General features: G+C 41.6%; 1 protein-coding gene across 4 annotated transcripts in view; it reads right to left on the bottom strand.

The window, feature by feature from the left end:
- ttyh3a (tweety family member 3a) overlaps nt 1-16,788 on the bottom strand; it is a 217,371-nt gene extending 200,583 nt beyond the window's left edge. For 2 of the 4 annotated variants that reach the window (XM_086000411.1, XM_086000412.1), the window contains exon 1: nt 15,989-16,787. In XM_086000411.1, the coding sequence (XP_085856537.1) occupies nt 15,989-16,114 (126 nt within the window). In that variant the 5' untranslated portion in view covers nt 16,115-16,787. Of the gene's footprint in view, nt 1-15,988 lie in introns of all 4 variants that reach the window. The other 2 variants (XM_086000409.1, XM_086000410.1) reach the window with 2 other exon arrangements.
- Nucleotides 16,789-23,960: the final 7,172 nt, after the last annotated feature.

Here is a 23,960-nt window from a genome sequence, read left to right as displayed (position 1 = left end):
CCTATCTAAAAGGCAGGATGCCCCCATGTAGCATGATAACCAAAGCTCACCGTCATTCCCCTGGAACATGTTCTCTCTAAGCTATGCACCACAAGAACTTATTTTACCTCATTTACTGCGGTCACACATTGTGCTGATCAGTTTCAACGAGCTCGGTCAACTTGGCTCTGTGGTAGAACGGTCACCTCTGCATCAGAAGGTGGTGGGTTCAATCCCCACTCCAGGACCTGAACACATAACTTAGGTTGACGCTTCAGTACAGTCCTGAGGGTGCGCTGCATTGTCAGAATCTTTCAGATAAGATTTTAAAGAGACCCTCTCTGCCTTTTCAAGGGAATTAAGTTCCCATGGTATCCTGCCAATATTCATTCTTCAACCAAAACAGATTAACTGGTCATTTATCTTCTCTTTGTTTGTTGGACCTTGCTCTACACAGAACTGTCTGCCACATTGGCCTGCAAAACAGCACCAACTGCACTAAAAATTCTTCATGTGAAAGGTACTGAATACAAGTTATTTCTTTATCTCCACCAGTAGCCCGAGATCTTTCTCCCATATTATGTTCTGTAATCTGCCTCTGTTCATTTTATATTCCCATATAAATCCCAAGATTTCTTGACAGATGAAATATCAGTGTCTCACAGCTGTTTGAAGCTGTGAAACACTGAGTTTGAGTTCTAACATGAGTCATTCTGCACAGGCTCAGTTAGAACCGTCACCGGCACTCAAAGCTGAGGCTGTCACTTTTCACAGATCGCAGCCGTTCAGCTTTAAGTTCTGGCTGAGTGATGGGCTCCCGACGGCTACAGGAAGAAAGGCTGTTAAGGTAAGTTCTTTACACACTTTAGACACACCAGACACACTTACCTTTGCACTCATGCACCCATCACTCACCTGAGCGCCGACATCGCAACCCCTCCAACCCGACGGCCCGCCTGCTCAACCTGGCGTGGTTTGGAGCCGTCGGAAATCCCACACGAAACCCCTCAAAATAGGGATTAGGCTAAAAACTGCCTGTTAACAGGCAGTTAATTGGCACTAATCCTTTCCCACCTGGTTTCGGCGGGTCCCAGTGCAGGGCAGGTACCCGTCGCCCCTGAAAGTTGCGTGGGGTGAGGTTTTGGGCGGGATGGTGTCGGGACTCCCAAATTTGGGATTCCCCCCCCACCCCCACACACGCCTGAAACCCCGCCCAACGGCTCGGGGAAAATCGGGGCCAATTTATTCGTCCACATTAAATTACACCTGCCACCCCAACCCCCAAATCTATCCAGATACTTTTACATTTGTTGATTTCCAACCCTTCTCCACGTTTGTATCATTAAAAGACAACTAATCTCTGTCCCACACATTCAAATCAATAACACAAAACGTAAACAATAATGGCTCTACCACTGATCTAAGACACTGTGCTACATTACTTTTCTTTCCGATACAGCTCCCTGTACAACTAACTAAATTCTCTATCTCAGTTATGTCCTCCATCATTTCCCCATAAAGTATTTTTATAATCCACCTGCTTCTAGTTGCATCACTACCTGTACTTAAAGTGCATTCTGCTACCCCCTCTATTGCATCCCTTCTGATCTCTATCTTTTGTCGTCAGGCCAACTGTTCATCTGTGGTTTACTCTTTGCCCTTGCCTATCCTAAATGAGCTGTTTTCATTATCTCAGATTCCACTAAACCTTTATCTCAGCCCCAAAACCTCTCCCCAATTATATGGCAGTTAAAGATATTCTCTACTAGACGGCCACCATTGAGTTGTTCACCAAGCCATTCTACATATTCCTAAAATACAGTTCATAACAAAAATAAATATTTCATATCCCAGACCACTCAGCTGAGGGCTGCCTAGAAGGCATACTGTTGTAGCCAAATGCAACCAGACTTGGTCTCTGGGTCCCAACCCACACAGAACCGTCCCCATGGCTTCACTTTGACGCACTATCCCCAAATCCACTCCAAGCTCACTCCCAAGCCCCACTCCTTCCTACTTTTCACTTCAATTTATTTCTTGCTAGCCTTTATCATTCAGATCCACAACTCTCCACTTCAGGTCTACCACATCTTAAACCCCAAAGTCTATCAGCCCTGGACTTTCAACTCACACCTGGCCTCAACAGTGCAGCCTCGACCTTGCTCTACCATATCCCAGCCTCAGTCTCTGCTCCATGAAATGTATTGCATTATATAGTACCACACTGCATTGTTACTCAGGAGTAAACAAACTAAATCGGAATCAAAACTAGTCCTCCACTTTTAATAACTCCAAGCACGTGCCACCAGCATTATGGATAAGAGCCAAGGGTCCAAGCTATATAAATTTGTGAACAATGCCACAGGAGATATATATAAAGAATTAACAGAAGCAAAGGGTGGCCATTTTATTTAGTTTTTACCTGTAGTACTTTCCAATCCAACATTAAAATGTGCAATCAAGTAAGAAAATAAACTACGAAACAGCAAAAACCATGCAATATTTTAATGTTTCCAACTCACTATGGTACAAAAACTTGGTCATAAGATTTGTAGTTCCTGTTCTTTCCAGCTTGTACATGCGCCACATGCACCTTCAAATACCAGTCAATAAATTGGTCTTTCCCCCAGTTATGAGAAAGAATTGAAATCAGTTAGTATACTTGTCACTGAGCTAACATGCAGTTCACAGTACAGTAATGTGCAAGCATTTGTATCCTTCACTTTCTGCTTTAAGCCCATTTACTTCAATAAAGCAATTCAATTACTAAAGCTCTAACTCTGTCCCCAGTATAACACAAATGAATGTAAACTTGCATTCAAAGGCAATGTAGACATAAATGGAATTTAATGGCATCACATGTAACAAATAGCATTAGTGAAGATTAAAATAAATTTATGACCCAATGGAACCCAAAATTTCTAGTAATTAGGTTAGAGCAGGCAGGCTAATTGGTCTGCGTTTCTTGAACTGAAAAGCAGAATCAGGAAGAATCCAGTAATCCTGGACAATACAGTACAACTTTTAACAGGCAAATTGCCAACCACTGCACCCATTAAGTAAATAAAGTCTGACAGATAATAAATTGCTTAAATAATATACATCCGAATTGGGGAGCTCTGTACTCAGTCTGTAACGGCTTAAAAGTTACTAACCACTGCTGGTACAATTTTGCAGATTTATATCCTATAAAAACAGAAGCGATTTGAGTTCTACATTAAAAATAGCACCCAAACTGCTAGTTTTGTCTATGACTAACATCTGATATAAATCTCTTGTGAATTTTGATGTTAATTAGAAATTAGCTTATACATCTGGCAGGTAATTTAATATCTTGAGACTCGTGCACTGGCTTGGGATTGCCTTCTAGATCACATCAGTAACGGGTCAATGCAATCTCCTTGGTGCTAAGTACACATGAATCTTTTAATACTACCGATTTTGGATTGATTCAGAGATCGTCGACCTCACTGACTGTTGCAATCTGGTCTTTACAGATGAAAGAAATGGGTAGTATCCATTGATGAAGCAATGTACCATGCCACAGAATACGGAGTTTGTGGTGGTGATTATTCGTTGCAAAGTTTCAGGTTTAAAGTCACCATATGAAGAAGTCAAGCAGAGGCCAGGCATTTTTTTTTTTTTTAACCAAGCAGCATTGACACAGACTCAGAAGGTTGTGGGTTCAAGTCCCACTCCAGGGACTGGAGCACAAAATTTAGGCCAACACTCTATTGTAGTATTGAGGGAGTGCTGCACTGTCAGAGGTGCTGTCTTTCAGATGAGACAATAACCCAAGGCCCCACCTGCCCCTCAGGTGAATGTAAAAGATCCCATGACACTATTTTGAAGAGGAGCCGGGGAATTCATCTCTGTGTCCAGGCCAATATTTATTCCTCAACTAACATCACTTAAAAAAAAAAAGTTCTGGTCATTACCACATTGCTGTTTGTGGGACCTTGCTCTGTGCAAACTGGCTGCTGTGTTTCCTACATTACAGCCAATGACGTGTAGTCACTGCTGTAAAGTACTTTGGGAAGCCCTGAGGTCATCAAAGGCATGATATAAATGCAATTCTTTCTTTCTTTTGCATACATAGCTATGGAATGGCTTTGGTAAAGGCCAGGGAGGAAGTCACTTGCCCATCCTCTTGGCCAAGAACAAGTGTGCGGTTCTGGAAGGGAAGAAAATGTAAAAGTCCAGGTAAAATACATATTTTAATTCTCAGAACAGTATGTCATCAATAAATTCCTCCAGCCCTAAATATGTAATTCATGAGCTTACTTCTGAACTATGCTTGCTTGTGGTTAAATATTACATTAGTGCTAGATAAGACTGATTATAATTACAGGATTTTTTTTTAAATTCAAACATCAAAGCAGTGATTCTTGTGATTCCATTTATCATCATCGTCTTCGCTACTGGACAATTTCTGTAAAGGCAGTCCAATTATGTTTCACCATGATGTATTGCTTACGTCTACTAAAGCTATGAGGTCCCATTTCTTGCAGGATAGCAGTACAATTTTATTATACACAGAAAATGATTGCACAACTAGAGGCTGGAACAATGCTTTGGAGGTTCAAAGCTTCATGGGTATCACTAAGATTTTAGCTTGTAAAGTTTCTACTCAAAGATACAACCTGAAATCTCAACCAACAGTCAAAACTGTGAAACAACAGAAACTGCTGGAAATACTCAGACTCCTGCCACCCATTTTTTTTAATTTTTATAATTGATTTTTTTTTCTTGTTAAAACAAGCTTCTTATTGGGACTTTTATTTCTATCTATCTGTACATATTGGAGATGGAACTTATTCAGATGTCACCATACGACATTCTGCCCCAGTTTAATCTACCTACTGGATAACATCAAGCACATTCACATCAGGTTTCTTCTTCAGAGCCGAATACATCTCTTTCAAACAAAAGTATTTTGAAGGAGTGCAAACTCTTGTACAAATAAAGAAAGGAGACATCGATACTCTTAGATGTGCTTACATTTCAACAGAACAAAATTAGAATATTTCATTTACACTGAAGCCTAAAATTTAAAAAGTTTATTTTGATGACAAAGCAATGTCTTTTGAAAAGTAGGCCATTGTTTATCCCAAATATGTCACAAATAGCACTATTTAAAAAGACTGAGACTTTGTAACATTATCTGATACAAAATGGATTAGACGCTATACTTGTAATGTGAAACTAGGAAGCGCCTTCATTAAACAAAAATGGAGGGACCTCGTGCCCCACTATGCCTTTCATTTACATATCCTATACAAAAAGATGTTGAAATGACTAATGAGATCCAATGTACCATTTCAGAAAGGCCACCATTAACAAGCATGTAACAAAACATACCAAACTAAAATTTATTACAAAGTTACAAAATTGAAATATACAGTAGCCAATACAAAAAAGTGTATTGAATATATTTTCATTTCCCTGAACAAGACTACTTAGCCAAAAGTTACACAACCTCACTTGTAAATTTAAAGAGAACATATTTCACAGGGAAACACCAAGATTTTGTTGATCACACGTTTTTACCCAATGTTGTTTGTTGATTCAATCTACAAAAATAGAATGCAGTCCGAAACTGCAGCTCACAAATGCACTTCAGCAAAATCTGGAAACGATCTCCCGGCTATGTGTTATAAATTACAAAATGCAGCGGTAGTCCTCAACTGATGAAGGTTGCTTAAAACCAGTGGGTATTGAATTGCACAGTAAAGGTAAAGACTAATTTACCAGTTATTATCCACTTTACAAAGTTATTAATCAAGGCTGCACCAAGTGTCACAAGGATAACCAAAGCAGAAGTTGATCAGTTGAGCAAATTGAGGTTGTGGGTCCGTTTTGGTGCTGCCAAGTACCTATCCAAACCCAGATTTACTATTGGGAGACATTGAAAATCTAGAGGGGAACAGACAGGCTGAAAGCAACACTGGAAGTAGTCAAGAGGGAAAAATAAACTGAAAAAAGCCAAAAGAAGAAACAGTACAGACCTTGTAATGTGACAAAATCTCAGTCAATGAAAGAGTGTAATTCATACTCCTTCCATAGCAACAAGCAGTTGTCAAACTATAGATTGTTTTCTGAATTTTGGGCTCATCCACGTGAGGAATGTTAGACTTTCAATTTCAGGCACCCAGTGCCAAGCACCACTAGCGTAGTCAGCGGAGCTGCACCCACTCCTCTGTGCCAGTGGTGATGGAGCTTCACTCAGCCAGCAGTACTACTCCAGCAACAAGGTTCTGTAATTTAAATGAAGTATCAAATATGCCACCTTAAACAAGAGAATAGGCAGCCTTTGATTTTTTTTTTTTTTTTTTTTTAAATTGACACACCCTGGGAATGAAAATAATCATAGAATTATATAACGATACAGCACAGGAGGTCGGCCCATTGTGCCCGTGCCGGCCCTTTGGTAGAGCTATCCAATTAATCCCACTCCCCTGCTCTTTCCCCATAGCCCTATATTTTTCCCCTTTCAAGTATTTAGCCAATTCTCTTTTGAAGGTTCCTGTTGAATCTGCTTCTACCACCCTTTCAGGCAGAGCGTTCCAGATCACAATGTTCAAGGAAACACAAAACGAACATGTACCTGCACTGGGAGAATAAAAGGGTTGTAAAGACAGCCAAGGACCTATTATTTGTAAAATTTACTGCCTCAAGCGACTTACCCGATTGGTTCATTGTGAACATGTGCTCCAGTTTTTTGTTTGTTCATTGACAATGAACAAAGTTCACAGTAGACAAACACTGGTTCGGCCCCAACTGGAGTAGTGTGTCCAATTCTGGGAGCCGCACTTTAGGAAGGATGTGAAGGCCTTAGAGAAGACGCAGAAAAGATTTAAGAAAATGATTCCAGGAATGAGGGACTTCAGTTACATTGATAGACTGGAGAGGCTGGGGTTGTTCTCCTTAGAGCAGAGAAGATTCAGAGGAGATTTGATAGAGGTGTGCAAAATCATGAGGGGTCTACACAAAGTACATAGAGGGAAACTGTTCCCATTGGCAGAAGAGGCGAGAACCAGAGGACACAGATTTAAGATGATTGGCAAAAGAACCAAAGGCGACGCAAGGGAAAAAATTTTTTTACGAAGTGAGTGGTTAAGATCTGGAATGCACTGCCTGAAAGGGTGGTGGAGGCAGATTCAATCACGGTTTTCAAAAGGAAGTTGGATAAGTACCTGAAGGAAAGAAATTTGCAGGGCTATGGGGAAAGGGCAGGGGAGTGGGACTAACTGAGAGTCGGCACGGGCTCGACGGGCCGAATGGCCTTCTTCCGTGTTGTAACCATTCTATGAAACCACCAAGTAGTATGGAAAAAAACTTGCTAACAAAATTCAGTTCCTCGTTGGCCACTGCTTACAGCCCAACAGAGAGGGGAGAAAAAACTTCTCCATTAGGCCAGCCATTAAGTTCCGTACCCAGTCAGCACCAGAGCTTCAGAACTAGCCTGGCCACTGCTCCAACCACTCAATCCCCAGGTCTCAATGCTCTTATAGGCCTCGGTCCTCAGATGTCACTGGCTTCTTTCCCTACCGCAGACCCTCCTTTCTAGGCTCCTATTCAACGACCTGCCACTCACTCCCTGCTCTGCCTAGGACTCTTTCTTCTGTTCACTAAAAACTTTGGATACCATTCAGTCCCCATCCTGCATACCACGTCCATATACTACCAGGCTTCCACTCTCTGCCCAAAAGGAATGCAATGGAAGCTGTACCAGAAATGGGCTGTTTATGTACCTCAGACTTCGATGAAACTTGGAGATCAAAAAATAAAATTAAAATAAATCAATGGCATCACTTAAACTGATGAGAGTTCCAGATTTCCACTATCCAGTGTGTGAAAAATTGCTTCCCGATTTCAATCCTAAATGCCGTATCTAATTTTAAGATATCCCTTGTTCTGGATTCTGTCACCAAAGGAAATAGTTTCTATGTATCTAACCTAGCAGATTCCACTATCATTATAAAGACCTTGATTAGATCTCCCCTATACCTTCTAAACTCAAGCCGAGTTTATGCAACCTGTGGCATAATTTAACCTTTTACGTTCTGGTATCATTCTGGTGAATCTGCACTGTACCCCCTCCAAGGTCAATATTTCCTTCCTGAGGTGAAGTGTCCAAAACTGAACACAGATCTCCAGAGGGGGTCTGACCAAAGCGCTGCACAACTGAAATACTGGGGCGCACACAACCAACCTTGCCGTGCACACCAGTAGTGGCGGCCAGTTTTTTTAGTGGAAGGAAGAACTAGGTGATCTTAATTCATCTAGATAAAGCACGTTGTGCTCTGCAAGTTACAAGACAGTTACTTAACCTAACATCACCATCTTCATTACGCACATACCGTCACCAAATATAGAACAGAGTGATGGGAAACCTGAACAAGACTGAGGTTTACAAAATACTCTCTGCACTGTATCAATGTAATAAAATTACAATTTTCAGACATGCTGCAGTTTGACAATCTACTCAATGGGTGCTCTTCTGCCCCTGTGCCAAGAGCTGGATATGCTGCCACCATATATTTGCTGCCACTTTCTTTAATATCATCAGGGATGGCTATGGTAGCAGCTGAAATCCTGGAGGTAATCTGTATTTGTCAGGCACAATGAGACTAGTTGCTAACAGTGGCACAAGCTGCCAGCACAGCTCTTTATTATTTTAATATTTCAGTGTTATTGGAGGGGGGGGGGGGGGAAAGAGAGGGAGAAGAGATGAGGGAGAGGCCAATTACTTCCAGTTCTGATAGCCAAAATCTACACCAGTCCAGCTAACAGCCATTTTAACTCACTATTTCATTCAAAATAAACTGTTAAATAAACACACATTCATCGCCTACACAGGCCATTTTGCTCTTTTTCTCCTTTCTTGGCAGCATGCCCAAATCCCTCTGCTTCGCCCTCCTTTATGTCCATTTCTTTTGAATTCTGCAAGCAAGCGAACATTCCATGATCTCTTGAATAGAGATCTTAGGGTGAAATTACATTTGACTTCCTCAGTTTAGAGAGATCCCCAATTTCTGCTTCACAATTTTTATTTCTAGAATTACATTTATATTGGATGGACAATTACAAAAATATTTTTGAACATGAAATTTGAGAGAAAAATTGAGCAAATTGTTGTATACCACTGACAAATTGTTTTGTCCCACTACAACATAAGCATGGCATTAGAAGGAGGCTTCTGGCTATCACGCAACACTGACCAGTCTAAGCTGCCTTTGAAAATTTCAGTGCAATCATTTGAGTACAAGAGTAGGTGCACTGATCAACCTATTCATTTCCAATTAAAAGCTAGAATTACCAGGAGAAAAATATATTCATTTTGGCGAATACATTTTTTGACTTAGATCCCTGGTTTGAAGGCAGATTGGCAAGGTATCCTACTGTTAGAATTTACCCAATTTTTACACGGATAAAGAATGCTTCCTCAGAAAAACAGCATGCAGCGAGGCATTTGGCTGAATATTTGAGTTTGATAATAAATTGTACATATAATTGATAAACAAGCAGGCTAATTTACAGAGCTTAAGGCAAAGAGAAAACAAATCATTGACACTGGACCCCTTATCACCTTCCACGCTCTCCCCCCAGATCTAAATAAACTGTTATACCTGATGAACTACAGGACTAACCTTTTAGACCTGTTGCCGAGTGCTTCAGGAAGCAATGCTGACATTTTCTGTCCAACTGCATCAATATGATAAGGTGGCATTAAGAGAGCTCCAAGGCTCATTTTTTTAAAACTTCAAATTTAATCTACTTACTTACCAGAAGAAAAACACATTTGGAATAAATTACAAACTCAGAGCCAGTCTCATATCCCGCTAACCTTCTCCCAGCTCTGCGGAAGTCATTCCACCACATGCTCCCTGGAAATAATGGTCAAGTTGCGAATAGGCTGCAAAGCACAAGTGTAGTCTACTCAGCCTTCAACATTAAGGTACTGGAGAAGTTACTGAGCGCTAGTGAATTAAATTCAGTCACTTTTATTATATTTTGTAACTAATGTTGATGTTCTATTCTGAATAGAAGTGCAGTTTTATGCATTTCGATCAGTTTGTAAATCTTAGGCTGCTTAAAGAACCTCATGCCTGGTAGTTCAAAAAGCTTAGCTATGTGTCAGTGCGGACTTGGAAGCTGGCAAACACAATAGAACATTACACTTCACCCGAAAGTAGCTGGTGGTCCCACCGTAAGTTATTACAGCCTCATGCACTGCCCCTATAGAGTAAGAATAAATCACTGGTCATCAAGTAAGGGGCCTTCCATTAAGTACATAAAGGGGGTGGAAGGGCTTGAAAAATCATCCAAGAGCTGCCAGGGAAAGGAGAAAAGGTTAGCCGAAGCGTACAACCACTGCCCCAAGGCCACAACTGTCCCAAAGTCACAAGAACAAAAAACAGCAAGTGGAGGTTTTTACCAAAATAAAAAAAGTGTTGATTTTTAACCAAGTAGGCTTCTGAGGCTGTCAAGAAAGGAATTTCTTGTACACAGAGTAGGGCACATGGACACTACTTTTTTGGATACGAATGGAAACTTTTAAATTTAACCTTTATTTACATATAACCACATCAGTTAGAAACATTCAACCTGATTTGCATTTAATATAGTTTAACACTTTCTGGGCCAGAGCAATAAACCTCATTTAAATGTTCCAGCAATTAGCTCAACTTGAATATTACATTCCTACAAATCTTGCAAACCTTTCAATCAATCACTAATAGGAATATTAAAAACATACTACCTCCAAGCAAATATCTACTTCTGAAACCCATTACGAGTCATGTTCCTATTAAGATTGCTATTGATGTAATGCTTATGCAAGTCAAGACAAATTTTGCATATATTAACTCAGCATAAAGTCACAATGAAATATTCATGCAACATTAAACTAAAATTCCAATGATTAAAAGTGAGCTATGAATAGCAAACTTGTAGACTTAAAAATACAAAATAAAAATGAAAATGAATACATGGAACAAAAATAAAAACACAACGGGCCAGAATTTGCTATCAAAATAACTGAGGTTAATGGCGTTAGCCATTATTTATGCACAAATGGTACAGCAACTTCAGGTGAGGAGCAGATGTGCAGTTAAATGCGAATATCCAAAAGTTGCTGAAGTTACACTGCTCCGCCATTAGCTTCGTGAGAACATTCCGCTGTCTGCTTCACCGTTGACATGTATCGAATGTCGTGAAGTTGCTGTATTTGCACAGTAGATATGAACCAAACCTGCCACAAATATGTAGGGCTAGTAATTAACAGAACAAGTATCCTTTTAATAACATGATAATTGTTAATTACTGCCAAACTAACTATTACAAGAGTGGAGTTTCATTCCTTCAGGTTTTGAATATTTCAGGGAAATTTTAATATGAAATATTAAATTTAAAAAGGTTTCTTACTTTTCCTTTGTCTCTTTTTTCTCTCTCTCAATCCAATCTTTTTCCCCCTCCTTATTTATGTCTGTACTTGATTTGACGTTGAATTCACCCCCTTAATTCACACCATCTGTTTATTTCCAAATCCTTAAATCTCATTGATTAAGGAGATATCCTGTTGGTTGCCCTGTTCACTTAGGTCCCAGATGCAGAGTTTCCCTTGCTGCACCATTATCAGCTCTCACTTTCAGCAACTTTGTGGGTAAAATTGTTTTGAGCTGAAGGGTGCATGGGAAAGTCTGCCGTTAAATGCCCTGCTACAGCAAAATCTGGCCCGAAACAAAGTTCCCTTTAAGCCGCGCAGCAGTCTGGGGCTCCCGCCCAGGCCGCTCAACAGCTTTTCGATTTGGAATAACCACACATGCGTGAACATTTAGGCCACGCACCCCCCAAAAAATTACAGGGAACAATGACCAATAGATTTAGTACATGGGGCACGACATTTCATTAAAAAAAACAAGTGCCTGCAATACCTGTATTATTCTTATAGGTGGTGCTATGATAGGTCTTTTCAATGTTAAAGCTGTCACATTGCAAGACATACAATAGCTGTTTGAGAATATATTTTACCCCGTGATTGTGCGATCTGGTCACTGAGTTCCCACAAATCACTCAAAGCTTTTTGCAAATGTTTTCTTTCACCATTTGACCCGGAGTAAAAAAATTTGACTTATAATACTCCTGTGAAGCACCTTGGGACGTTTTACTACATTAAAGGCACTACTGTATATATATAAATACAAGTTGTTGTTATTCAGTAGCTGAAATTTCTAATGTCCAAAATAAGAGTTTAAACAAAAGTTTAAAAAAAAACATATTTCACAATAACATGATTACATTTATCTACTGAATTGTTGTTTGTGTCTGTTAATGACAGTTTTTCCTTGAAGGAGTCAGCCTCTCCCAAAAGCATGGAATTGGACTTGATATTTTTGACCAAAGCAGTAACTACATGAGCAGAATTTGAATTCTTTACTCCGAGCATGTACGGTGTGCCTAATTTCCCAGATTGCATCCATATTGTCCAGTCCACAGTACTGAGGGAATTTTTTTCTTTAACTTCTAGCACCTTCTATTCATTTGGTTTTTTTTTAATGAATTTTGGAAAAACAAGTAAACAAATTTCAAAAGCTTTGAGGTAAACCTTTTTAAAAAAAAAATAGTTGTGCATGAAAAAGAATAACTTATTAAACACCCATTGTAGCTTTTGTTTTGTGTTCTATAAATACCATTTAAACTGTGGCAGAGGGGGAGGAGCTAGTTTAATATTAAGATGTTAATTCAATTTTCAAGCATACCAGTCAACTGATTATTTACCTTTTGTTTTGTTGACAATGAGAAACAGCCAATGATAATCACTTGCAACTGAGAGACAGATGTTATGAAACAGAGAGAGAAGGCAAGCAAGAAAAACACAGAAAGCCAGACAAAGCAGTTTCCTCATTTTCATTTGATTTATTTTCTATTAAAGCTAAATTTTGAATGCAAACAGATAGGATGGAAGGGGACAGGAAACTATTTGAGGGTTAAGGGGCCACTGGTCTCTCATCAACAGTCCTGGGGAGGGCCAAGCAATTGAGGGGAGTAACACTGCAGCAAGGGGGAAGGCGACTATACAGGGGTCGAGCAGGTAGCTTAATGGGGAAGAGGTAGGTGTCATCATAAAAGTGAGGGCATGCTAGGGAGTAACACAGTAGTGGGGAGTTGAGATGTGATTGGAGCGAGGGTGTATGTGGGGAAGCATGTGATTGGGGTCAGGGATGGGAGCCAATCAGAACCACATTTTCCCTGAAATCCCACCGCAAATGCAACCTGCAGATGTCGGTGGCTCCCTTCCCCACCACGCCATACACTCACTACCTCCACCCAAAAGGGAAAGGCAGAGAGAAGCAAAGAATTAAGGGAGAGAGAAAAGAGAGAAAAGCAGAAGGCATGACAGACAGAAACAGCAACACAGACAGCAGAGACAGTTCAAAGAGACCATAATCTTGCATGGGAGATCTACTAGCTGTAATTAAAATTACATTCTACCTTTGATTTAAGGTTCCTTTTGCAATATTGATTGCTGACAAGATAGCAAATTCCGTGGGGGAAGAGAAAGAATGGTCAACAATGTACTTTTTTGGGATGATACAGGAATTAGAATTTTCAGCAAATGTATTTTACAAACGAGAAACAAAAAAGGGTCTACATAGTTTGTTTCTGAAAAGAAACAGCAATACTGAATCCCAAATGCAAAAATCAACAAGCTACAGCTAGGAAAATCACAAATCTGAAAGTTACAGTTGTGTAAGCCACTTAAGCTAGCTTACAGAACCTGTACTGCCAACCAAGTCTAACCATATAAACCTTTGGATGAAGGCATTACACCCAAAATGTTTCCTCTTCACAGATGCTGACTGCCCTGCAGTTTTGTGTTTCCATTTCAAATTTCCAGCATGTGTAATTGTGTTTCTTTTGCCATTTAACTGAATATAAACAAAACTTCCTCTCCCTAGTTTCTCACCTACACTGTTGTGAAAAAACAGCACAATCCCAGCCACTAAATTCAATGTGAAGTGATCCAGTCAAAATGCAGAAACACAGTTCCCACCTTCTCTCGAGGTTTTGTATGGGAGTGTGAGATGGGAGATTCACATTAGACACAATATACAACTCTCATGGGGATGTAAAAATAATTTAAGTTAAAAAATGTCAAACAAGTAATTTGATAGATCGCAGCACTGTAAAATCAGGCGAAGAGGACAGTGGGTGGGTCTTGCCCTTGGTGTGAATTATGACCAACATTTTGCAATCTCTCAATGTAAATCACCATCCCTTACATTTTGCCTGGCAAAAATTGCTAACAGATTTGAATAAAGAAATCGATCCCACATGCTGAAATGCAAATTACGTGACATTCTATAAACTACTACTTTATTCCCCACTCACGACAATCTGTTAATTAACTGCCTACTTCTTTACTGGAGTTATTGGATAATACTCCCTCGTATGACGTTAACACTTCATGATTCACCATCTTCTTTATTAAAATCAATATATAAAGTGTTTCTAATTCTCTTCAATAATTCTTCTTCTTACACCCAATGTTTTTGCCAACTCCCTTAACTGCTGTTACTATGCAGCATTCAAGTAGAAACTATTGTAAGCAGATTGCAGCAACACGAAACACAGCTATGCACTGCATAGAACATGTTAGTTAGAGTGTGGAACTGCTCCTATTTCAGATATACAATAACCACTTAACATAAGCGCCACTGGCAATAAGTTATCCAGGTCTTTTTAAAGAAAGACTTACATTTATATAGCGCCTTTCACGACCACTGGACATCCCAAAGCGCTTTACAGCCAATGTGTTTTTTTTGTTATATTGGTTGAGGGATAAATATTGACCAGGACACCGGGGATAACTCCCCTGCTCTTCTTCAAAACAGTACCATGGGATCATTTATGTCCACCTGAGAGCGCAGACGGGGCCTTGATTTAACGTCTCATCCAAAAGACAGCAACTCCGACAGTACAGCGTTCCCTCAGCACTGCACTGGAGTGTCAGCCTAGCTTCATGTGCTCAACAACCTTCTGACTCAGAAGCAAGTGTGCTACCAACTGAGCCACAACCACTGAAATCTAAACACTATCTATAGAAGTTAAATCAGACAATAGCAAAAAATACTGTTCTCACACAAGAATTAGGTCTAAGTTTATAAATATAGAGCAGCAGCAGCTAAGGCAATAGGTTTTAAAAGAGTTTTTATTTTACGGCTGTTTTCAGATAAATTTACCATTTAAGTCTTAAGTGATAGACCTGATGAGGGTCACGTTTTATCACCTATGCAATCTTGTCTGTGCCTACATTCCAAGTATCCTGCACTCCCCACTCGGACACTGTGCAACCCACCCAACTCCACCACTGACAGAATTCACCCATCACACCCTTACAGTTTCGAATTTCTCCTCTTAAACCACTTCCCACCTTCCTTAAAAGCCTAACGTTTTGGCCACCTCCTGCAATCCCCTCCCTCTTCCTTCCCAATGTCCCCAATTCCCCTGGAAAACGGAATGTCTGGTCACGTGAAAAGTGCCAGTTGTCATCACGTCCACAACACAATTGCTGCTAGCTTTGACAGGCGATCATAAGGGCACCCACGCACCCGCATTAAAAAGTTGCAGTGGTTATTTGCGGCGACTTTAAATAGCCGCGTTGAACTCTCCACGTACAGCATATTGTGCCAAGGCTTACCACATTTGACATTGTTCACAAAGCATTCAGCAGATTAACTGAGGAGGAGGGGGAAAACTTGCATGCTGAAGTGGTTGGCGAAGCCAGTTAGAAACACAATAAGCACTACACAACGTTATGTTGTTAACTAAACTCAAAAATAAAAGATCCGCCGAACTTTCACAGATACTAATTCGGTGCCTTTTTCAGACAATGAAGTGTCACAGACTGTCCAAATGCTGCCGCTGTCTGCAACACCACCACCACAAAACAAAAATGCTGCCCATCGACGGGTCTGAAAACCGAGCCTCCAGAGCCTCTTACCTCCTGGTACTGGCTGTCCTCGGGCTGGAAGTCGCTGCTGACCGTCTCCAACTGGAGGGTGATGTGCGGGAGACGGTGCAGGAGGCTCACCCACCAGGGAGGGGAATAATTCACCGCCGCCGCCATCGGACAGGAGCCGGATCCCACAGCCTGAATCTAAGGAAGGGAGGGGGGGGGGGGGGGGGGGGGGGGAAAAAAAGGACGAACGCTCGCTCACTCCATCCCGAGATTCGCCTGAACGCTTTCCCAGGCTCAAAAAAAATCGCCCCCCACAGTCCAACGATTTTTTTAAAAAACACACAATCCCGACGATTTTTTCAGTTTGAAATCCTTCGTCTTGCTGAATATTCCCAGCACCGAGTGAAGGGGGGGGGGGGCGTCCCTGGAAATTTTAAAAAAGGTTCTTTTTTGTTCTTTTCCCCCCCAATTTGTTTAGCAACCCCCCTGGATTCTGTTTCTTTTTGGCGGAAATTCCCGAAGCTCAGACGGCCGGCGTCCCGGGAGAGGCCTCGAGTCGAGAAATTCGAGTGGGGGAAAAAAAAACGTTTTTCCCGTCCGAGGAGGCTGAGAGAAAAAAACACACACACAAAAAATAAATAAATCAACCAATCTTCAGCCGCTCCCGTCCCGACTTTGCTCTCATGAATTCGACGGCAGTTTCCCTCGACTTGTTTCCCTGTCAAAAAAAAAAATGCTCCGAGTCTGAGCTTAGCTTAGCGAGCGTCAAAAGAACCGCGGCTCCCAACTCCTTGTGGAGTCTCGCCGCCACTTCCGCTCCCACCGGCCAGGTGAAGCCCGCGGCTCAGCAGCGCCGCGCCGCGCCCGGCGGCCGCTCCTCGCAACTGCAACCTCTGCGATTTTCTCCCCCCCCCCCGCAGATTGTCACGACAACAACAACTTGTAACCTGAGGGCGGATAGCTCAGTCGGTAGAACGTGTAACTTTTAATCCACTGAGGATTCAGAATTCAAGTCACTATTCAGGCATTTCTTTTATCTGTAAAATTTACCACTGCATTTATACTGTTACTCCGAAAGCTGTTTTTAAGGCTTTGTTTTATTGCGGCTAATGAATGTAATGGATTTATTATGTAATTGATGAGTTGTAAAAAGTACTACCATATTTAAATTTAAATATGTTTAATTAAAAAAAACTTGTAACAACATATAGCGCCTTTAACGTAGTAAAACGTCCCGAGGTGCTGCACAGGAGTATTTTAAGACAAAAAAATTGACATGAGCCCCATAAGGATTTTTTTTATTCATCGGATGTGGGCATCACTGGCAAGGCCAGCATTTATTGCCCATCCCTAATTGCCCTTGAGAGGGTGGTGGTGAGCCGCCATTACAGAGGGCAGTTAAGAGTCAACCACATTGCTGTGGGGCTGGAGTCTCGAGCCAGACCAGGTAAGGATGGCAGATTTCCTTCCCTAAAGGACAGAAATCAAGAACCCTGGGACTAGGGAGAGGGTCACTGGCGAAAGGCTTGGAAGCTAAGCAGAGCCAGGCCTGGTTAGTACTTGGAGGGGTGATCATTAGAGAAGACCAGGTGCAGAAGGTCACGGACAGGAGCCCTGAGGAGGGGCGGTTGGTGAGAAGGTCACAGAAGGAGCCCCGGGAGGGGAGGCTGGTGAGCTAGGCCTGGGCGTTGGGCTGAAGATTATCGGACAGGAGGAATGGTGGAAATGGAATGGCGGCGCGCACAGACGCAGCGGCTTTGCTTCTCCCAGGACGGTGCTATTTACATTTAATGTTAATGTGATTTGTACTGGACTCATGGGAGCTTGCAAGATCACATTTCATTGTTCATGTACTTGTGCATTGTACAATGGCAATAAAGTTGAATTATTATTATTAGTGAACCAGATGGGTTTTTATGATAATCCAGTAGTTTCATGGTTACCATTACTGATACTAGCTTTTTTAATTCCAGATTTATTTAATTAACTGAATTTAATAGACCAGGCCTCTCGATTACTTGTCCAGTAACATAACCACAATGCTACCGTACCCCATAAATTAGGGCAGGTGACCAAAAGCTTGGTCAAACAGGTAGGTTTTAAGGAGCGTCTTAAAGGAGGAAAGAGAGGTAGCGAGGCAGAGAGGTTTAGGCAGGGAATTCCAGAGCTTAGGGCCTAGGCAACAGAAGCCACGGCCACCAATGGTTGAGCGATTATAATCAGGGATGCTCAAGAGGGCAGAATTAGAGAAGCGCAGATATCTCGGGGGCTTGTGGGGCTGAAGGAGATTACAGAGATAGGTTGAAAAATGGGAGTATAGAAAAAATACAATGTATTTTCTATACGACGTATAGAAAAAAAAGGCTTGCATTTATACAGCACCTTTACACCACCACTGGACATCCCAAAGTGCTTCACAGCCAATGAAGTAACTTTTTTTTGGAGGTGTGGTCACCGTTGCGATCTCAGGAACAGCGACAGCCAATTTTTGTGCACAGCAAGCTCCCACAAATAGCAATGTGATAACGACCAGATAATCTGTTTTAGTGATGTTGATTGAGGGATAAATATTGGCCAGGACACCCGGGAGAACTCCCCTGCTCTTCTTCGAAAATAGTGGATCTTCCACATCCACATGAGAGAGCAGACAGGGCCTCAGTTTTACATCTCATCCAAAAGACAGCACCACGCTCCCTCAGTACCGCACTGGGAGTAGTAGTCTAGATTTTTGTGCTCTGGAGTGGGACTTGAACCCACAACTTTTATGACTTAAGAGGTGAGTGTGCTACCAACTGAGCCACTGGATTATACTCCTGCGTTGTTGTCCTAGACCCTGAAGTTCGGTCTGCGTTCGTCTCTCTGCTATCATTTTTTCCCCCCAGCTGTGTAATTTCACTCCAGCTAGCTGTGTCAGCTATGGCTCAGTGGGCAGCACTCTTGGCTTCTGAGTCAGAAGGTTGTGTACTGAGGGAGTGCAACACTGTCAGAGGTGTGCTGTCTTTCAGATGAGGTGTTAAAATGGCCCTATCCTAGCCAATATTTATTCCTCAATCAACATCTATAACAGATAATCTGTTCATTGCTGTTTGTGGGAGCTTGCTGTGTGCAAATTGGCTGCTGTGTTTCCTACATTACAACAGTGACTACACTTCAAAAGTACTTCATTGGCTGTAAAGTGCTGTGGGACTTCCAGTGGGCGTAGAGTACAAAAGCGTGGAAATTATGATGAACCGGTATAAAACACTGGTTCGGCCTCAACTGGAGTATTGTGTCCAATTCTGGGCACTGCACTTTAGGAAGGATGTGAAGGCCTTAGTGAGGGTGCAGAAAAGATTTACAAGAATGATTCCAGGGATGAGGGACTTCAGTTACGTGGATGGACTGGAGAAGCTGGGGTTGTTCTCCTTAGAGCAGAGAAGGTTGAGAGGAGATTTGATAGAGGTGTTCAAAATCATGAGGGATCTAGATAGAAACTATTCCCATTGGCAGAAGGGTTGAGAACCAGAGGACACAGATTTAAGGTGATTGGCAGAAGGCGACATGAGGGAAAACTTTTTTACTCAGCGAGTGGTTAGGATCTGGAATGCACTGCCTGAAAGGATGGTGGAGGCAGACTCAATCACGGCCTTCAAAAGGGAGTTGGATAAGTACCTGAAGGAAAAAAAATTGCAGGGCTATGGGGAAAGGGCTGAAATGCTCTTGCGGAGAGCTGGCGCGGTCTCGACGGGCCGAATGGCCTTCTTCCGTGCTGGAACCATTCTATGATTTAATGAAAGGCGCTATATAAATGCAAATCTTTCATTTTTTTCTTTTCCTGTGCACAGTGTTAACGGTGCAGGTGCATAATTCAGAGGTGAAGAGTAATGGACAATTAGCTTTAACCATGGGGCTTGAGGACTGCTGGGACTAACCTGTGGTATTTGTATTGAATGCTGACATCCATTGGACCTTTTTAGCTGTTGTGCTATATCTTTCTCAGTTTGAGTTGTAAAGGATGTTGCGAGGCATTGCTGGGCTGGGATGTATTGTTGCTGTTCCACATATTGTCCACCCAATTTCACACCCATTTTGGTTTATAAAAGTAACCCTAGTTTGAAGCATTTCATGCTGGAAAAATAAACTTCATCTATCTACCTATCTCTATATAGATATGTATCTTTATACAGGAAACTCTTTTTTATCTGGAACCGACGGGACCGGCGTGCTGCCGGTTGATCAAAAAGTCCAGATTACAGAGAGGTGTACTTACTAAGGTACGAGAGCCCCGTACACGGCCACAGATCCAGGCATCCCTGTTGCATGGCAACAGGTGCAGGAACCCCGGTTACACGGCCACAGATCCAGGCATCCCTGTTGCATGGCAACAGGTGCAGGAACCCCGGTTACATGGCCACAGATCCAGGAACCCCGGTTACAAGGCCACTAATATGAAGTAAAACTTACCTGAACCCCTACTCCTGAATTTTGCCGGTTAAGAGAGATTTCCGGTTATTTAGGTGCCGGTAAAAAGAGAGTTACCTGTATATATAAAGAAAAATCTTGTGTCTGTCACATTTCAGACATCACACCTCAGCATGTCAAAAATATATAAAAAGTAAGAAAGTCCGTTTTTTTTCCTGACCAAGGCCAGGAGCTGGTCCTTCACCAACTGGCTATCGAAACTTTTACAGTTAGGTCGGGCGCTGGGACCCTGCGCCGGAAGTATGCAGAGTAGGCAGATTGTGACGTCAGTCAGCGTATAAACACTGATTTGACGCCAGCGCTACCATTTTCGACCACAACACTCCAGATAACACCCTCTCTTAAAGACGCATAGTTGAACATGCTGAACATGGAAGGCTGCTGACTTTCAGTGGGGCAGACTGAGATGGCTTTGAAGGATGAACTCAAGCAGCTCTGGGCCTAGAAGACCCTGCTCGGACTGCACCATCTCGGCCTGGGCGGCAGCAGTCCAGGCTGGCCAGCTGACAGGCGAAAGCAAGGCCAGGAGCTGGAGGTTTACACGCAGCTGCAAATCTAGAAAACTTCTCATTACAATTAACCTCTAATGACCTCAGGATGTGCTATTGAAACCATTTCCTGGCAGGGAATACCTGGGTAGTGTCCTTAATGAGACATCTCAGGTTAACCTCTTTCCCTCTTAACAGCTGAATATTACAGCCTTGCTCGGTTTGGCAGACTACCTGTGTGCAATGCCACAGGAGATCAGCTAGAACGTTTAAATTGATTTGCAATCTGGGTCACTCTTTATGATCATTAATCTCACTGCTGTAGTGACATTTTTCCAATGTCGATAGTTTCTGTCTGTCTCCAAAATGGATGCATTGTGAACTTTTCTTATCGGGCTTCTTTTGATTTGTGCTGGTAATTGCTAACTAACTATGGAGAACAGCCGCTCAAACAGAAGAAAAAAAACACCCCCATCTCCTATCTGAAGGCGATTGTTTTATTGTTAAACATATCCATTCAGTATAAGTCAACAAGATGTTTTTTAAAACCCCAACAGGATCAATCTGGTAGTAAACATAAACAAGATGAATGAGAACCCTTCAGGAAAACATTAATGGCTGCTTGGAAACATTTATAACAATAATTACAATACAGTGGAAGTAATAAATAAGAAATTAACTGCAATCGAAAAAGTATAACATTAAAAGCACAATTAAATATAAATTAGTACTGCAAATAAAAGAGCATCAAGTATTGTAAGTGAAGAGTATCACTGCTGTTGTCTGTAAAATTTTACAATGCAATGACATCTGCATCTGCATACAATGATTGCCTAACAGCAAAGCTCACAGTAAATGTCCAGCTAGTACAGTGCTGTTACATTGTGAACAGCACTGTGGGTATTTTGATGGATGGATCTGATGCAAAGCCTGCAGACTACTAATGCATTCTCGGGGAAAGGACAAACAACAGCTGCTGTTCACGCTTAGGCGCACTCTTCTTGATTAGGGACTATTCCGTTTTTTTCTGAAAAGTGGTGAGCATGAATTAAAATCCAACATTTTTTAAAAACATATAAAATTAGAACCATCCCTAAGGCCCTTACAGAGTCTATATTCATGTACTTGTGTTGTTATGTCCCTGTACTACATAAGCACAAAGCACTATTTTATTTCTCTGGGATGTTGCTGATCAACATCAGATCAAGCCACATTTTTCTTGATTCAGATTCACCTGCAAAGCAAGCACTAAAAGTTGCAGACTTTTAATAAAACGACAAATTGTTACATCTTGTTTTACAAAGGGTGTTTCTGTTTTCTGACAAAGGCTCTCAACTCGAAATGTTAACTGTCTTTTCTCTTTTCAGACCCTGACAGACTTTCCAGCATTTTTCTGTTTTTATTTTCGACCATTTTTATTAGTTTGTTAAATGCTGTTTCAGATTTCATTTAAATTTATTGTGAAAATAAATCCCACCTACAAGTTAGGATACGTACAAACTTTATGCTTATTTAATCCTATATCTATATGGGGACCATGAGGCTATTGCTAGGTCACCGATTCACTACTAACTATAATACTTTAAAACTTCTTATCAAAAAAAGCGTACCGTGTTGGAATAAAGTGCATACACTTCTGTTATTGCTAGATATAGCTTATACAGTATTTGAAACAAGTCCTAAAATAATTGGTAGGTAATAGGAGTCCAAATGTAAACAATGCTTCACATTGCTTTTTACGCCTTTATAATATAGCGCAAATGTTATCACCCTGTGACATAAGAAAACTACTAGGCACTTGGTCTGAGTATTAAACAAGGCTTTAATCAACTGTTTTTCAACATGGAGATCTAGTTGTGTCCTTCACTAGTTCCTGTTAAAGAATGTCCTGAGCAAGCTGGGCCCATGCCCGAGTATTTATACTCTCCCGGGACAGTGCCACCAGCAGGCCACCCAGTATTACTTCATAAGTCATTTCCACATGAATGACAAGATTCATGTCACCCTGTATTTCCAGAATTCAACCCGTGCACCTCCAATGTCAGACATGCTTTGTGACGCTGCATCTCTGGCTTCACTAGTCCATTTTTTTCCAATTAACAATGGCCTTCATATTCGTTTAATTCAATCAGCCTGACACAATCCTCAAAATGTTTCCCAAATAAAAGGGAAGAGGATGATGTAATGGCATAGAGTGCTGGAGCTCCACTAACCCTGAGCCACATAGTGGTAGGCTATTCAAACGTGCAAATTGGGGTCCTAGAAACAGGCGGGTGTGCTCTCTGCCCATTAACAGGCCTGGCTGTAAATTGCATCAGGTGGGCATTGGGTGTGTGTCCAAGCTGCCTACCCTGCCTACCCTGCCTACCCTGCCTACCCTGCCGACTTCCGACTGCCAACCACCCATTTCTCGGGTGAAAAACAAGCAGCCAGCAGTTGAACATCACCCCCACTTTGCCTAATTATTAATACATTCATCAGCACTTTTAAAAGTGTATGAAGGTGGCACAGAATTGCCCTTTTTAATTTTTAATTACTTTAGCCTCTCAAGGAGAGTATCCTCACGTTTTGATGATTTCACACTGATCCTCAGTGATTACTAGCTTGATAATCATGATTGACAAGTCTCTAGATCTGGGTCAGTGCCTTATTCATCAATTAATATAATTTAGTAATTAGTAAAAAATAAATAAAAGGCCATTAGTTCATGTGCACACTCATTTCTGCATAGACATTTTGTAGGTCAGTGATTTTTTAATAACTAGTGGTTTTCCCATGATGTTTTTTTAATTTTTTATTCATTCACGGTATGTGAGCATTGCTGGCAAGGCCATCATTTATTGCCCATCGCTAGATGCCCTGCGACAGTGAGCTGCCTTCTTGAACCGCTGCAGTCCGTGTGGCGAAGGTACTCCCACAGTGCTGTTCGGGAGTTCCTGGATTTTGACTCGGCGACAGTGAAGGAACGGTCATATGTGTCCAGGTCAGGATGGTGTGTGAGTTGCAGGGGAACTTGGAACGAGTGGTGTTCCCATGCGGGTTTGGGAGGTGCTGCCAAAGAAGCC

Source organism: Somniosus microcephalus, chromosome 11 (assembly GCF_052327205.1).
Source record: "Somniosus microcephalus isolate GS21.2 chromosome 11, FLI_Smic_1.0, whole genome shotgun sequence".
Classification (NCBI taxonomy): Eukaryota; Metazoa; Chordata; class Chondrichthyes; order Squaliformes; family Somniosidae; genus Somniosus; species Somniosus microcephalus.
This window is presented reverse-complemented; position numbering and strand designations above follow the sequence as displayed.